Source organism: Quercus suber, unplaced genomic scaffold, assembly GCF_002906115.3.
Source record: "Quercus suber isolate HL8 unplaced genomic scaffold, Cork oak 2.0 scaffold_364, whole genome shotgun sequence".
Taxonomy (NCBI): Eukaryota; Viridiplantae; Streptophyta; class Magnoliopsida; order Fagales; family Fagaceae; genus Quercus; species Quercus suber.
Window position 1 is genome coordinate 466,294 of NW_027069816.1, and position 15,640 is coordinate 481,933.

Consider the following 15,640-nt stretch of genomic DNA (forward strand, 5'->3'; position numbering starts at 1 on the left):
CGTCCATGTTCAGCCCCATTGTTAACATAAAATAATCACGAACTATATATAATAACCACCAACTATTATATATTGTATATGTGACAAATTATATAGTATTCATTCCACAACACCACTTTTACATATTCACTCAATATAATAACACAGTTATATATTATACCGTACATAAATTTATATACAGAAACCTAAAGAAATTAACAGCCACAAGTTGAAAGCTAGCAAATTTGAAATTGGAAAAGCACAACACACAGTATCTAGACTATGGGCTGCTTTAGTCTTTATATTTTGAAGTCTTTTAATTTTTTTTTTTATTAATTGCACTCTTAAAGTTTGAAAATTTTTATTCTACCTCCTAAGTTTTTAAAATTTTGATACACTTCTTCAGTCCTTTGACATTAATTAATACTGCTTAAAAAAAAAGCCTTTTGTCCAAATCTGTTAATAAAGTAGTCGTTAAATGCTACCACATTTCAAAATAGCATAGTTTTGATGTACTTATAAACTAAGGATGATGCTATCAACAGTCGACAATAATTCAATATATGGCCTTCTCTTTGTATGTAATGTAACGGAATGTGAGAAATATTTTGGGGAAGAAAAATTAGTTGGGGGGAGAGAAAGGGGGGGGGGGGTTGTTCATAATATATTGAAAAGAAAAAGAAAAAGAAAATAGTTTATTAGATTTTAGGATTTACTTTAATTTATTTTGAAGGTTTTTAATTACATGGAATAATCAAATTGGCATGGCATGATTTCATTAGGTTAACTAAAGCACTTGCTATAGGCTTAGGTGACATTTAATAGGCGCATTAGCAACTAATATAGATGGCAGAGCTTTTAAAAAAACAAAATTCAATCAATATTAGTATAAACATTAGAGTTAATCAAAATGTTAAAACTTAAAGGGATAAAATCAAAATTATCCAAAACTTTAAGAGTGTAATTCAATTTAGTCTTTTTATTTTTTAAGTTAATTCTAAATCAAATCATTAAAAAGTCTAGCTTTAATTTTGAGAGAGAGAGAGAGAGAGAGAGAGAGAGAGAGAGAGAGAGAGCCAGGGTTGTGGGGTTTATATGAAGGTGATGGATCACCAGTAATGATTGCGCTATTATTAAATTGTGGCAAAAATGATATTAAAGTATGTGATCTTAGAAGACCTATTTTAAAAGTAATCAATAACTAAAAAATATGGTGCGATTACATTAAACTCCTTTTAGGAGTAAAAAAGCATGGCCAATACTAAGCTAAAAACAACAAATCATTTGCTTTTCCTTTCTTTAAATTTATTGCACGCCACCCTTTATTATTAGTATTTTTTTTTATCAGGTCACATCTTGCTTCGTAGGCCACAAGGCTGAAGGCTCACCCATGTAGTTAAATCAAATGACCTCACTTCAGTCAAATTAGGCATATAAATTAAGGAAATTAAACCCAGCTTTTTCAAGCATTTGGACGAAATCCATGGGTTGAATAATTTTTGAGACTTGCTTGACTAAACTTCTGCAAATGCCAATTTTTTATAGCAGAAACCAGACTTGATTTTTTGAACCAAGAATTGCCACGAATATTGGCTAGTTTAAATAGTAGTTTTTTATTTTTATTTTTATTTTTTTTATGGTCATTTTTCTAGGACTTTTTACACAATTGTTAATGTGGTAAGTTGTGAATAGCAAATAATTAAGGGATTTTACTGGTGGGTCCTTGTGAAACTCAATAACAACTTACATTGGTTAGCAAAAAAAAAAAAAAACAATAACAACTTACATTAAGAGTACGTTTGATACACTGAATGTATTAGGAATAATAATCTTTATTACTAGAAATAAAAGACATTGTAATAGAATAACTATTACTATTCATAAGTTTGGTTGTTATATATGGAAAGCTTGTAAAAGATAATGTCTAAGGAAACTTTATATTTTTAAAAATATGTTAATTTTAAAACCTATTATATGCATTAAGGAATAGCTATTACATCCATTTTAAAGAGGAATAACTATTCTTCAATTTGAAGAATAGTTATTCCAATGTAATAACTAATCCATGTTTTAAAATGCAACCAAATGACCAAATTAATATTACGTATGAATAATTATTCCATTACAGGAGCTATTACAGCGTACCAAACGTACCATAAGTCGTGAAAACATATTAAACTTTGGGTACTGATTGAAACTTCAAGAAAAATTTTGAAACTAAAATTGGTATTTGCCCATTGCTATACATCTATAAATGCATGCATTAGGGTACATAAAAGAAGATAAGATTGTCAGTTTTTGGTCAAATTATGTTGCAAGATCTGAGTACTCCTAAAGTTTTGTAAGGTGGATAATATGTTTAAGTGGTTAGGTTGTGTATCCATTAATATTTTTTTTTAAAAAGTGATTAGGTTTATGCATCTACAATGCTAAAAAAGTGAACGGGGATAAGATAGCAGAAGTTTAAATATCTACTTATTAGTAATGCATCTAATAACAATGAGTTTATGCAAAATAGAATATGTGAAGATTTACTTAATTTAACCTTAGACTTATACACGTCCATAGACAATCTCTAGGAGAAAGTTTCATTGAGAAAATTGAGAGATTACAAAAATGGCACAAATACTTATAATCCTCATCTACTTAGTTTCTTTGTATACTAAGCAAACTTGACTACGTTCTCTTCTTTGTTTTCTAGTGATGTTGCACAGCACAAGTGAAACATCCCATATATATATATATATAATAGACTAATTTCAGTGGAGGATTAGGTTTGCAGCACCTCAAATAGTGAAAAAGTGTAGTCAAATATATATAATAGACTAATCCTATATGGTTCAAATGCAATCATGTACAATGTGTGTGTTTATTATTAGCTCCGCGCAACTAATTGTTGCTTGCAGTTTTGGTTATGGCGTGTTAGTGTAATACTAAAAAAAAAAAATGTACAATCACTCAAGCCAGCGACCAACAAATTTGTGAGAGTAACACTTATAATCCTAATCTACTTATTTTCTTTGTTTACTTAACAAAATTGACTAGGTTGTTCCTTTTTATGACATAGATATTTAGAAATGCTAGTTTTTATTTTAAAATCTAAACGAGAGCTATAAACTATATATCAGGTTTCATTTTCGGATTTTCCACCAGAAGTACATAATATTTCTTCCTAAGAAAGGAATGAATTATCATCAATTTATTTTCTTGCGGTGTGTCGTGAAAAATTAAAAACAAATCCATGGTTCCTTGTCAACAATTATGCCACCTCCAGAGCACCACGCACAACTTTCATTGCCTGAAAAAGGAAGGAAAAAAATGCAGGTCAAAATTCTTACTCGATTCCTACAGATTTAAGTCCGAGTCAAGGGCTTAAAACTAGTGAAATTTTCTTACCTCTTGATTCCAATCAGTGCATAAGTTTACTGTAACAAGTGCCACAACTTGAATAGAAAGTCCACATATGATACCCATCCAAAGCCCCTAATTAAAACCAAAATTCCACAAATCCAATATTATTATACAAGAGAGAGATCAATAAATATCTAATATATTTGAAATATATATAATGAAAATGTCAAGGACACTGTGTATATATATATTTTTTACAATTGTTGATATGATATTTGTGAATACTGATTAGAATGTCATTTTCACTTAAATCCACAACTGACAATTTTTATTATGTTGTGAAAAGGAAAATGTATATATCTGTCTTGAATGTGGGCGCATGGATTGCTCTCAAGCGGAGTCGTATGGGATTAAAACCCAATTCAAGTTTCCTACTTGGTTGCTGAAACCAATTAGGCTTTGAAGTCATTGATGAATGCAAAATAGTGCTGTGACCCACTCAAAAAAAGGCATAAACTTATGCCGAATTATACCCTTCTATTATCCCATATATTAAGATCCTTTGTAGTGCGGCAATTATAATTCTCAAACTCTAGCAGCCTCATGTATAAATATTTGTGGTTTGGTTTTTTTTAGAGAGTATTTGTGCCACTATTAGCTGCTCCATTTCTATAGTAGGACTTTCTTTGTGTGTGCTTGTGATTTATTTTTTTAATGCATGAGAGAGAGACTCACTATGCCTCCAAAATGGAAGATGAAAGCAAAGAGCACAGCAGAAGGAATTCCCACAAAATAGTAAGCACCAAGATTTATAAATGAACATAGATTTTGCCACCCACATCCTCTAGCAGCACCTAGATAGCCAAAATAACATTAATTACAATAAAAGCAATTGAATCAAAGTAAGAAAAATCAAACATTATTAATAATTGAACTTTGAGTAGTACTTGTGACAAGATTTTAAGACCTGAAAGTACACATTGGAATCCATCCAAAAAGTCTGATAATGCAAGCAGTGGCATCATTTTAGCAACGTATTTGATAACTTCTTCCTCTTTGCTATAAAGCTTTCCCCAGACATTGCGAACCAGAAGTGTAGTGATTCCTATCGTTGTACCCTCTAACAGGGCCAATGTGATCATGACTCGAAGAGCCAAAAGTGCACCATGTGGGCACCCAGCACCCAACTCATTTGACACTCTTGTACTATATATAATAGTAAGAAGAATCTTTTAGTTTTTGAGGGCAGTGCAGAGACTTTAGGAATTGATAATGGTGTTGAGTGTGAAAATCCATGTAAACCATGTCACTTAGACACTAACCTTATAGCACCTCCAAGACCAACAGAAATCATATAAACCATCCAGCATGTATTAAGGCTGCAGAACAATTACACATGAATTTCTTTTTGGCTGCATAGATATATATTTTACCTTAAGAAGGTTTTGAGTACTAAAATTGTAGTTTGTGATCACAAGCTATAAGAAAATATAAGATATATGAATGTGCTCATTCTTTGATTTTTATCTTTGCAAAGATTAAGAATGAGATAAAAAATACCTTATTGATAATACTGATGTCTCTAATTTTGGATTTGGAAGAAGTCCAGACAAGAGAACAACCATTTCAAAGGACCAATATTCAAGACTGTGTTAATCAAAATTTCCAAAGTTAATAAAAAGAAGTAAATACTTCAATAGAAGTAACTTTTTGATGTGGCAATTACAATTTTATATTACAGTTTTTTGTGAGTTCCAACCCTATCTCTACTTATGCACACAAATCAATGAGATAAAAGATAAAAAGGTCCATTTTTTTGGCAAATAGAAAACATATTATTGGTGAGGGACAGATAAAAACTTACCATATCATAATTGCTGAAGGAACAGCTAGCTTTATGAAGCTAAGAATATCATGCAAGGATTCTTTGGAAAAACCAGTCCAAGTTTTCACGAAAGCTTGAGAAAATCTTACATAAATTGCCAACAAAAGCACATTAACCCAATGGGAAATGGAAATTGCCAAGGCAGCTCCTTTAATCCCAAGCTTGATTTTAAACACAAGAACCCAACAAACAAGAACATGTAGCAGAGCTGTGAATCCAGAGCTTATCAACATAGGAATAACATTGTTTTGTGTTTGTAAAAATCTGTTTAGGCATTGAAGGAGACCATAGGCAAAAAGGCTTGGGATCATCCAACGATTGAAAATTCCAGCTTCGGTAGATATTTCATGGTCTTGGCCAAGTGCTATGAGAATGGTGCTTGTGTGATACCAAATTGTTGCTAGAGGAATGCTTAAGGCTAAAAGGGTTAGCATAGCTCGTTGTGTGTGAACACCAAGCATGTGGTACTGTTTTGCTCCATAGGCTTGCCCACATAAGGTCTCCAATGCACTTCCCATTCCTAGCTATAAGAAAATTTTGAAAGAGAGGAAATTGAAGATAATGTAATAGAGATGAGAACCTGCATCAAAATGCTACTTTATGATGAAAAATGGGGATGATGCATGTAAAAGGCACAAAGCTTTATTAAGGTCATTAATCTAATTAGAACAAATTTTGACCAAAACTAGGAAATTTTTTTTAACTACTTTATGTAGATTTGTAAAAAATTAAACCTCAACGCTATAAAAATTAAATAATTAACCCTATATTTTCAAAAGTAACAAATTAAATCTCAGCTAATTTAAGTAGAACGACATTGTCTTCTAAGTTTAATATAGGCTAAAGGTTTAATTTGTTACTTTAAAATTAAAATGTTTAATTTATGACCTCTTAAGATTTCATTGTTTATTTTATTACTTTAAAATTAATGATTTAATTTGTTATACACTCATTTCTCTAAAAACAAAATTGTTATACTTATACACTCCCATCCCCTCTCCTCTACGTGCGTGTGTGTCTGTTTGTTTGTAAAAAAAGAAAAATTTTCATACACTTTTTTTTTTTTAGAAACAAAATTTGTCATACCCTAAATTATTGAATTTTAATTTAAAGTGTATTTTTCCCATCTATTCTTATTGTGCACTGACCACTAGCTTAACCTGTAGGTTGTGCGGGCCACGGTTTAATCTTATTCCTATTTATAGTTTACGGTCCAGAGTCCAGACTGGAAGGAAAAATCCACTGGCACGGTATTGGACCCAATTTCCTATATTTATTTCAAGCCCATATATTTATGGACTTATTGAAAAAAAAAAAAGGCCATAAAAAACCCATGAGGTACGCCTTTCAATTCTAGCATAAGATATAGGGGTTTGTCGAAGAGTTCCTGAAACAGTGTTGCATGCACTTAGAGATTGCCCACGGGTTAAGGCTGTCTGGTTTCAATTGGGAGTGAAGAAGATGAATCAAGGGTTTTGGTTGTCTAACTTACAAGACTGGCTCAATGTGAATGGGAAGGCTAGCAGTAGCTTTAAACCTAGGGATCCCTCGTGGAAGATGGTCTACCCCTTTGCTCTTTGGAATTTATGGAAGGGTAGGAACAATACTATTTTCAACAGGAAGAGTCATAATCCAAGGCTGGCTGTAGAGATAATTCAGCAAACTTTGGAGTTTATGTACTGCGTGTCTTCCCCCAGAAGTCCTACTCGAAGCTTAATCAAGAGAGTGCGATGGGAGAGATCTCCTGAAGGTTGGTGCAAACTGAATACCGATGGAGCTGCCTCAGGTAATCCGGGTTTAGCAGGGTGTGGGGGTATCGTGAGGGATGAGCATGGTGGCTGGCTGGCAGGTTTTTCGAGGCGGATCGGGATAACTACAAGTTTTGTGGCTGAGCTGTGGGGCATTAGGGACGGGCTGATGATGTGCAGCAATTTAAATATAGCTGCACTTGTTGTCGAGGTTGATGCAAAGGCCATAGTGGATGCCTTTCAGAATGTCCATTATGGAAATAACATAGTATCCCCTGTTTTGGATGATTGTAAGAAATTAATCTCCAGGTTCAGTCGAATTAAATTCAACCACTGTTATCGTCAATCTAACCGCTGTGCTGATGTGCTAGCAAAAGTGGCTGCTGATCGAAACTTTAATTTTCTCATTTTTGAATGTCCGCCTGTGGACATAAGGGAAGTGTTTGAGGATGACCTGAACGGTGTGTACTTGAACAGGCTGTGTACTGAGTCAGTTGTAGTTCTTTAGTTTCTTTAATATATCGTCTTTTAACCAAAAAAGATATAGGGGTTAAAATTTAGAGACTATTCTTTAGGTTATGTATATTAGGCTTTTCGCTTTTTAATTAAATTCATATGGTCATATTAAATTTAGTTTTTACTAAAAAAAAATTATTTGGGTTGTTTTAATCAATGCAATCATGTATTTGAATATAGTTAGAACCTAAGATATGATAGGTAAAAGAATAATACTATGGATATTACAAATTTTACCATGTAATTAATGTATCAAACTATCAATAAGTGCAAAACCGTAGTTTAAACATTCATATATTATCTTTTTACAATTTACTAATCATATTTATTATTATATCATTTTTTAAAGGTGGTGTAATAAAATTGTAGTATATATTTTTAACATTTTCCAAAAAAAAAAAACTGTATCTAAGTTTTAGATCTTATCCAAGAGTTTTGTAGATTAGCATAATAGCCTTGTCTCCTTAATTAGGAGAAACAAGAGTTCAAATGATAGAATCCTTCTCTCCTATTGTGATGATCTATTGATCTTCAATATTTTAACGCTAGCTAGCTTATCATGAATTTCATGGTCATGTTGCAGTTGTGGTTACCGTTGATCACCACAAAAATAGTCTACAGTACAAGAGAAATTAACCTCATGAAAGAGAACCCACTTACCAGGACAGTGTAACCAGAGACTGAAGCAAAGGAAGATCCCATGGAAGCCCCAGAAAGAGGCAGCTCTCCTAAATGACCATTGAACATCACTGATATAACTTGTAAGCTGTACTGCAATATACTAACGGCTATGAGAGGCCCTGCTAGCCCTAGTTGCTTTCTTGTTTCTTCAACAAAATTTGCTCTTCTACACCAATCTTTTTCTGGTCTTTCTTCTCCTTCCATTTCATGGCGGCTTCTTTCATGGGTCATAATTAGATTAGATCCAAGACCTGAATATTCTCCTCTTTCCATTCTCAGTATCTTTAGCCAAAGTGAGATGGAGGATGGAGGTGAATATTCATTATAACGTGATATAATATCGCTAAATATAAAATAATTAGTAACCGGACAAAAAATGTCACGCATCTTCAATTAGTATAATATTTTAACTCAAAACTTGTGGTTGACACCAATTAGTAAGAGTAACACAAACTAACCAATGACCTTTAGATCAAATAACATTATTTGGTGTATCTAACATATATATTTAAGATTCAAATCCATTTTTCCTCTTAAAATGTATCAAAAATTAGTAAGCACCCATACCAAAAAAAAAAAAAAAAAAAAAACACGAAACAGAATTTTTGTTTTCTGAATATCAAAAATTAGTAAGCACCCATACCAAAAAAAAAAAAAAAAAAAAAACACGAAACAGAATTTTTGTTTTCTGATCCTCATTGTGCAAATTAATTAGGGAATAATAATTCTACATATGCTTGGTGTAATCTTCAGTTGAACTTGGATCAAATTTTCAGGTCAATCTAATAAACATATTTAAGGTTCAAACTCTCTCTCTCTTACTTAAAATGTAATATGTCCAAATTGAAAATTATATTAAAAAAACAAAAACTTTCATGAATTTAAGGGTGAAGGATACTAGAAAAATTTGTGGTTTTGAGACAAGCTGAAAAAGCAGATGCCAAAGTTTTTGTGGCTTAAATTGTTCTTATCTCCTACTGTCGTGTTAGATCCCGACCATGAATCGTACTGAATGTGCAATGATGAGACTGTTTTATTTATTTCTTGAGAGAGTACATAACAAACGGATTTCACCTTAAGGACCAAAACAAATTAATAGATACAAGCAGCAAAAGAAAGCTGCACAAACTGCAAAGCAAATACTTAAGGGGAAAAAAAAAAAACTACAAAGCAGATTAAGGTATTTGATTGGCCCCATTAAGCTACTAGCTAGCAACCCGCTATGAAATCAAAGGCACTCCTAAGCACAGCAAAATTACCCTAGTTCAAAAACAGTGAGAAAGGGACATGCCATCTGCTACAAAGATTCTATTCACGAGAGAACTTTTTACTTTCCTAGAAGCCACTACTCTATGCTTTATATTTAATCATATAAAGAAGACTTTCTTGAATTCTTGATATACAATCTAAACTTGTGCTATTCATAACAATAGTATTAATGAGATAAATATATGTATTTTCATGTATTAATTATCTATAGGTGAGCCACAAGGAATTTATATGGTTAAATTTCTAAAACTAATAAAAAAAATATTGTTTTGGTATGGCATTTCTGCTCAAGTTTAGTTGCTTTGGTAATAATTGAAACAAAAAAGAATTTGCAAAAGGCAAAATACAAATTTAATAATACCCACAATCAAGAATAAAAAAAAAAAAAGATGTGTTTAAATTAGTTGAAATAATTAAATATTTATAAATTTATTCAAGAAATAAGTTCATTTAAAAAAAAAAAATTCTAATCTTAAAAATTTATATCTCCTCTATTTTTAATGACATATAATTGAAGTTGATTCTCCAAATAGTACTATACTACCTTTAAGTATTATATATGACAAGTTTAATGTTAATTGAATGTTATCTATTATAAAATCCAAGAACTTATGTCCATAAACTCAGTGGCGGCGCCATGTTAAGAGTAGGGTGGTCACATGAACACCCTAACTTGAAAAAAAAAAAAAAAAATTTGGGAACACCTTTAATTTTTTTTATGCCAATAAAATTAAATTTTGCTCCATTTTTTGTTCTACTTTCAAGCAAAAAAGAAAAAGTCCAAAAAAAATATTTTAACTAAAATCTAAAAAAGAATATTTTTTTTTTTTTTACATAGCCAGCCTACCATTGGGAAAGAAAGCCCAACATCAATCCTAAACAAAACTAACCCAAAAGGATTCTCAAAATTTTTATTAACTAAATACGGTCTAACCCAAACGGATCCTCAAAAAAAAAAAAAAAAAAAAAAAACCCAAATTACCAATACGTGTCCGCAAAAGAAATTAATAGAAACAAGCAGCAAAAGAAAGCTGCACAAACTGCAAAGCAAATACTCAAGGGGAAAAAAAAACTACAAAGCAGATTAAGGTATTTAATTGGCCCCATTAAGCTGCTAGCTAGCAACCCGGCCGCTATGAAATCAAAGGCACTCCTAAGCACAGCAAAATTACCCTAGTTCAAAAACAGTGAGAAAGGGACATGTCATCTGCTACGAAGATTCTATTCACGAGAGAACTCTTTACTTTCCTAGCTAGAAGCCACTACTCTATGCCTTATATTTAATTATGTAAAGAAGACTTTCTTGAATTCTTGATATACAATCTAAACTTGTGCTATTCATAAAAATAGTATTAATGAGATAAATATATGTATTTTCATGCATTAATTATCTATAGGTGAGGCACAAGAAATTTATAGGGTTAAATTTCTAAAACTAATAAAAAAAATATTGTTTTGGTACGACATTCCTGCTCAAGTTTAGTTGCTTTGGTAATAATTAAAACAAAAAAGAATTTGCAAAAGGCAAAATACAAATTTAATAATACCCACAATCAAGAATAAAAAAAAGATGTGTTTAAATTCATTGAAATAATTAAATATTTATAAATTTATTCAAGCAATAAGTTCATTTTTTTAAAAAATATTCTAATCTTAAAAATTTATATCTCCTCTATTTTTAATGACATATAATTGATGTTGATTCTCCAAATAGTATACTACCTTTAAGTATTATATATGACAAGTTTAATGTTAATCGAATGTTATCTATTATAAAATCCAATAACTTATGTCCATAAACTTAGTGGCGGCACCATGTTAAGGGCAAGATGGTCACAGGAACATCCTAACCTGAAAAAGAAAAATTTTATATAATAAATTTTTTATTTATTTAAATACCTTATAAAAAAATTTGGGAACACCCTTAATTTTTTTTTATGCCAATAAAATTAAATTTTGTCCATTTTTTGTTCTACTTTCAAGCAAAATCCAATTTTTTTTTTTTAAACTAAAATCTAAAAAAGTTTTTTTGTTTTTTTTGTTTTTTTTTTTTTAACATAACAAGCCCACCACAGGGAAAAAAAGCCCAACATTAATCCTAAACAAAACTAACCCAAACGGATTCTCAAAAAATTTTTAGTTAAATTTTTATTAACTAAATACGGCCTAACCCAAACAGATTCTCAAAAAAAAAGAAAAAAAAAAAAAGAAGCCAAAACCCAAATTACCAATACATGTCCGCTAATTGATCAAAATCATCAAATGGTAAAGCAAATTAGTAAAATTGAACTCCTAACCTAAATGAAAAAAGCCTCATCAATGATCAAGCTCCAAGCACATCAGTGCAATGGCGCCTCTGCTAGGATTGCCTCAAACTTGAGTAACAGTGCACATCGGGCCTCAAACTCAAGCAACAACGACGGTGAGATCGGAAATTGGATCAGAGATTGCTTGGCTTGCCTTGTTGCCTCGACCCTCGTCCCTCGAGTCCTCGCCTCGACGTGCTGTCGTGGCGACGCCCTTTAGGCCTCAAGGTATTTCAGTTTTTTACTTCTCTCTCTTTTTCTCTATCAGTCTATCTCATCTAAATCTTACATCTTTGGCTTTACCAATTGCTATGCTATGATCTGAGAGTGTCTGAGTGAGAGCGAAGCTTTCTCTTTCTTTCTCTTTGAACTGAAATGAGATTCTTTTTATCTCTTTGTTTCTCTATGTCTAAATGTCTAATTGCCTTTACCTTATAACTTTATTTGATATTTTGACTTTATTGGTTTGTGAGTTTGTTGTTTTGTGTATTGTGAATTTTGTGTGTTGTGAATGTTTTATATGTTTAATATTTTGTGGAATGTTGATTGGCTCTTGTAACTCTTGTTTGTTGAGTGGGCAGTGGATAGGGGCCATGGGGCTGTGAGGTGAGATATTTGAATTGAGGAACTGGACAAGTAGAGGCTGTAAAGGCTGAAGGCATGCAGAGGCAGTATAAAAGACAAAAAAATTAAATTATGCTAGGCACTAGGCAGTGCGTTGAGCCGTGGATAATGCACATGGGATGTGTGCTAATGAGTAGGGTGTGTGCTAGACTACTAGTAGTCAGTAAAGAAAAATAATGAAGTAACTTAACAACAATAATTAATAATTTAATTAACTAATACATTATAAAAGACAAACAAATTAAATTATGTTAGGTAGTGGGTTAAGCCGTGGATAATGCACAGTGGGTTGTGTAATTTATACTCCTTAAGGAACACCCTGAGATCTCAGGAATTTTTTTAGAAAAATTCTTGGAGCCGCTATTGCATAAACTTATAATGTGTCAGTTTTGTTAATTTGTGTGCCATTGCATAAATTAAGAATTTGGTTATCTTAATAAGATAATTATTAATCTCTGATTATCTTGATACTTATATGAGATGTAAATTGATATATATATTTTCTAAATAAATTAGAGTGGAAGGATTCAAACTCAAGCGTTATATTCATAATGAAAATTGGGTGATGCCACTAAGTCACAAATTAATGTAGTTTTTAATTAATGTATTTTTTTTACAGATGTAACTTGAAAATATATAAACATTTCGAAGGTGTAACTCGAACATGCGTAAGCATTTTGTTAAACAGGTACTAATTTTGTAATTTACAACTACATTTTACTGTTTTGCGTATATATAGTATACAAATATGAACAAGTGGCTCTAATATGGTAAGACAAAATTTTCAGATTGAAAACATGTTTTTGGCTGTGAAGTCTTAGGCAGCATAATATTGCTCTTAACATGCCTTACTGCTTTGTGTCTCCTCTACTCTACTCAAACATTAAGGAGTGGCTCCAATAAGAATGGCAAGTACTATAGGTAATCCATGAATTTGAACATATAGCCTTTTGTTTTGCTCTATGCCTTTTGCATTAATTTGCATGACAAAAAAAAAAATGTAATTTTTATTTTTATAAATACAATAAAATTTAAATCTATAATATCTTCTAATATGATTATTTTTTATTAGACTAAAATGCAAAACTAACATTCTAAGTTTATTCAGATTTCATTTTAGTCCTCTAATTTTGCTTTTATTCATTTCAGTTATCTAATTTTCAAGTTTATTCAATTAAGACTTTTCCATCAACTTTTATTATATGTTGTGGTTAATTTTTCAATTTTTTAAATTTTTCTTCAAATTTTTAAATTAAAAAAAATTCAATTAATGATTGAAAAATATTTTCCAAATTTTGTTTTTTCAAAAAATCTTAACAAAGGTTATCGGAAAAGCCTTAATTGAATAAATCTGAAATTTAGATGACTAAAATGAATGAAACCAAAGTTAAAGGACTGAAATGAAATTTAAAGAAAGTTATAAGGTCAGTTTTACATTTTAGCTTTTTTATTATTAAGTCAAGACATTAATAAATAAATAACACATCTTATTCCATGAAGAGAAATACCTTACTAATTGAACTAATTAGAACTCACTTATGCATGAGTATATATATATATATATATATATATATATAGAGAGAGAGAGAGAGAGAGAGAGGAAGAGAGAGAGAGAGAGAGAGAGAGGCAGAGTTAATAATCAGAGAACATGTCTTTATTTTCGTGGTCTTGTAAAGCCCAATTGGTTTGACTCTCTACTTAAGCTTCAAAATTCTACGACTTATCTTAATAGCAATTGGTGGTAGATATAGGGATTACAACAAGGCACCAACTCAGACATGAATTATTGATCCTGGGAGAAAAATTGCACACTATTGACTTTACAACTGTGATAAGGCTAATGATCTCACCTTTATCATAATTATTAGATCGCGGCCAATTTTATTTGTGTGCCCCAAAGGTGAAAGCTGTCATCTAAAGAATGCCGCCATATGAAGCCAAATGTAACACTATTACACAACAAGAGCTCGTTTGTTCTTTTCTGTTTTGTGGGACTGTGAGATGTGTCTTTACAACTCAAAATCAACTGATAATAAGGAAATACACTACAATATTTTACAGTATTTAGCATTACGTCTATTGTTTTGATTTTAAAGTGATTATAGAGAGTTGAATTTGAATTGTGGCACTATCATATTTGATTGAAATGACATTTACCCCTAAATATTCCATGAATACACGTACGCATGCAAGTGGGTTCAATTAGTATGCCGCGCCATATATGTGAAGCCAAATGTTGCGTACTATTTAATTTTAACACATTTGATTTGATTGTGGAGCCTAAGAAAAAATTTGTTGGATGCACATGGGATCGGAATCTTTAGCATCATCATGATAAAAATTATATTATAAAGGCCAAAGGGATCACAGCCAAAAAGTAATTAAAAATCCATACCAAGTGCAAGGGGGCAAAAAATTAGCGGCCAATTTTGTGAGATGTAACACTTTTTTGCCTTTTGTGCGATTACATCTTGTCCATCTTCTATGATTTTTTTTGGAGTTTATACATAAGCGCACCTTTTATTTTATTTATAATTTGATAGTTACATTAGGATATTTAAATCTTAGAAATCTCCATTAAAAACACAAAAAAAATACATTTAAGCTAGAAGGATTTTGACTATATATACACTTTTTTGAGACTTTTGATATGAACTCAAAAATGTTGATTAACCTACACATAACAATAAGAGAACCCATTTTATATAGGTGATATCTCATTTTTTCATTTTTTAGCCATGTCTTGTGTGAGGCCAATTCTATCACTCGCGAATCATGATGTAGGCCGTTGGGCATCTTTTTGTTCCTTGAGTGGAAGGATCCCCTGCTCTATGTTGAGTAGAATTGTCCAAGATTTGATCTAGACTTGTAAAATCGACGGAATTGACTAGACTTGAACCACTGCCAATTGATCCTGTTTGTTTTTAGACCCTTTAAAACAATATGTTTAACCTAATATTAAACCAAGTTGATTAACAAGTTTGTTAATTAGATCTAAGTTAAAACAATAAAGTTAGATCATGTAAAAAAGCGAAAAATTAAATAACACAACGATATGATGATCCAGGAAAACCAAACTGGTAAAAAACTTGGGGAGGATTTAACCTAACTATCCTCAAAGTAAAAAGCAAATCCACTATAGAGAATCGAAGTTTACAATAAGACTTAAACCACTAACATCCTATTATCACTATATGTAGAACTGACTGACACGACCACGTGCAAGCTCCGAATCCACAAACTTCTTCTCTATTTGGACTTTGCAATACAAGCACCCACAC

General features: G+C 31.5%; 1 protein-coding gene across 1 annotated transcript; it reads right to left on the reverse strand.

The window, feature by feature from the left end:
* Positions 1-3,052: 3,052 nt before the first annotated feature.
* Positions 3,053-8,703, reverse strand: LOC111988006 (protein DETOXIFICATION 16). The gene is made up of 8 exons (XM_024019765.2): positions 8,140-8,703; positions 5,195-5,739; positions 4,891-4,977; positions 4,653-4,709; positions 4,298-4,536; positions 4,066-4,184; positions 3,376-3,462; positions 3,053-3,277 (listed from the first exon to the last, which is right to left on the reverse strand). The coding sequence occupies exons 1-8, from the start codon at positions 8,545-8,547 to the stop codon at positions 3,239-3,241; spliced, it is 1,581 nt and encodes a 526-aa protein (XP_023875533.2). The 5' UTR covers positions 8,548-8,703; the 3' UTR covers positions 3,053-3,238.
* Positions 8,704-15,640: the final 6,937 nt, after the last annotated feature.

Coding starts and splice junctions, on each gene's coding strand:
- LOC111988006 (XM_024019765.2), bottom strand. CDS start 8,547: ATGCGTGACATTTTTTGTCCGGTTACTAATTATTTTATATTTAGCGAT. Junction 4,710..4,890: donor ACATCAGTATTATCAATAAG/GTATTTTTTATC, acceptor ATTGTTCTGCAG/CCTTAATACATGCTGGATGG. Junction 4,185..4,297: donor ATTCCAATGTGTACTTTCAG/GTCTTAAAATCT, acceptor TTGGCTATCTAG/GTGCTGCTAGAGGATGTGGG.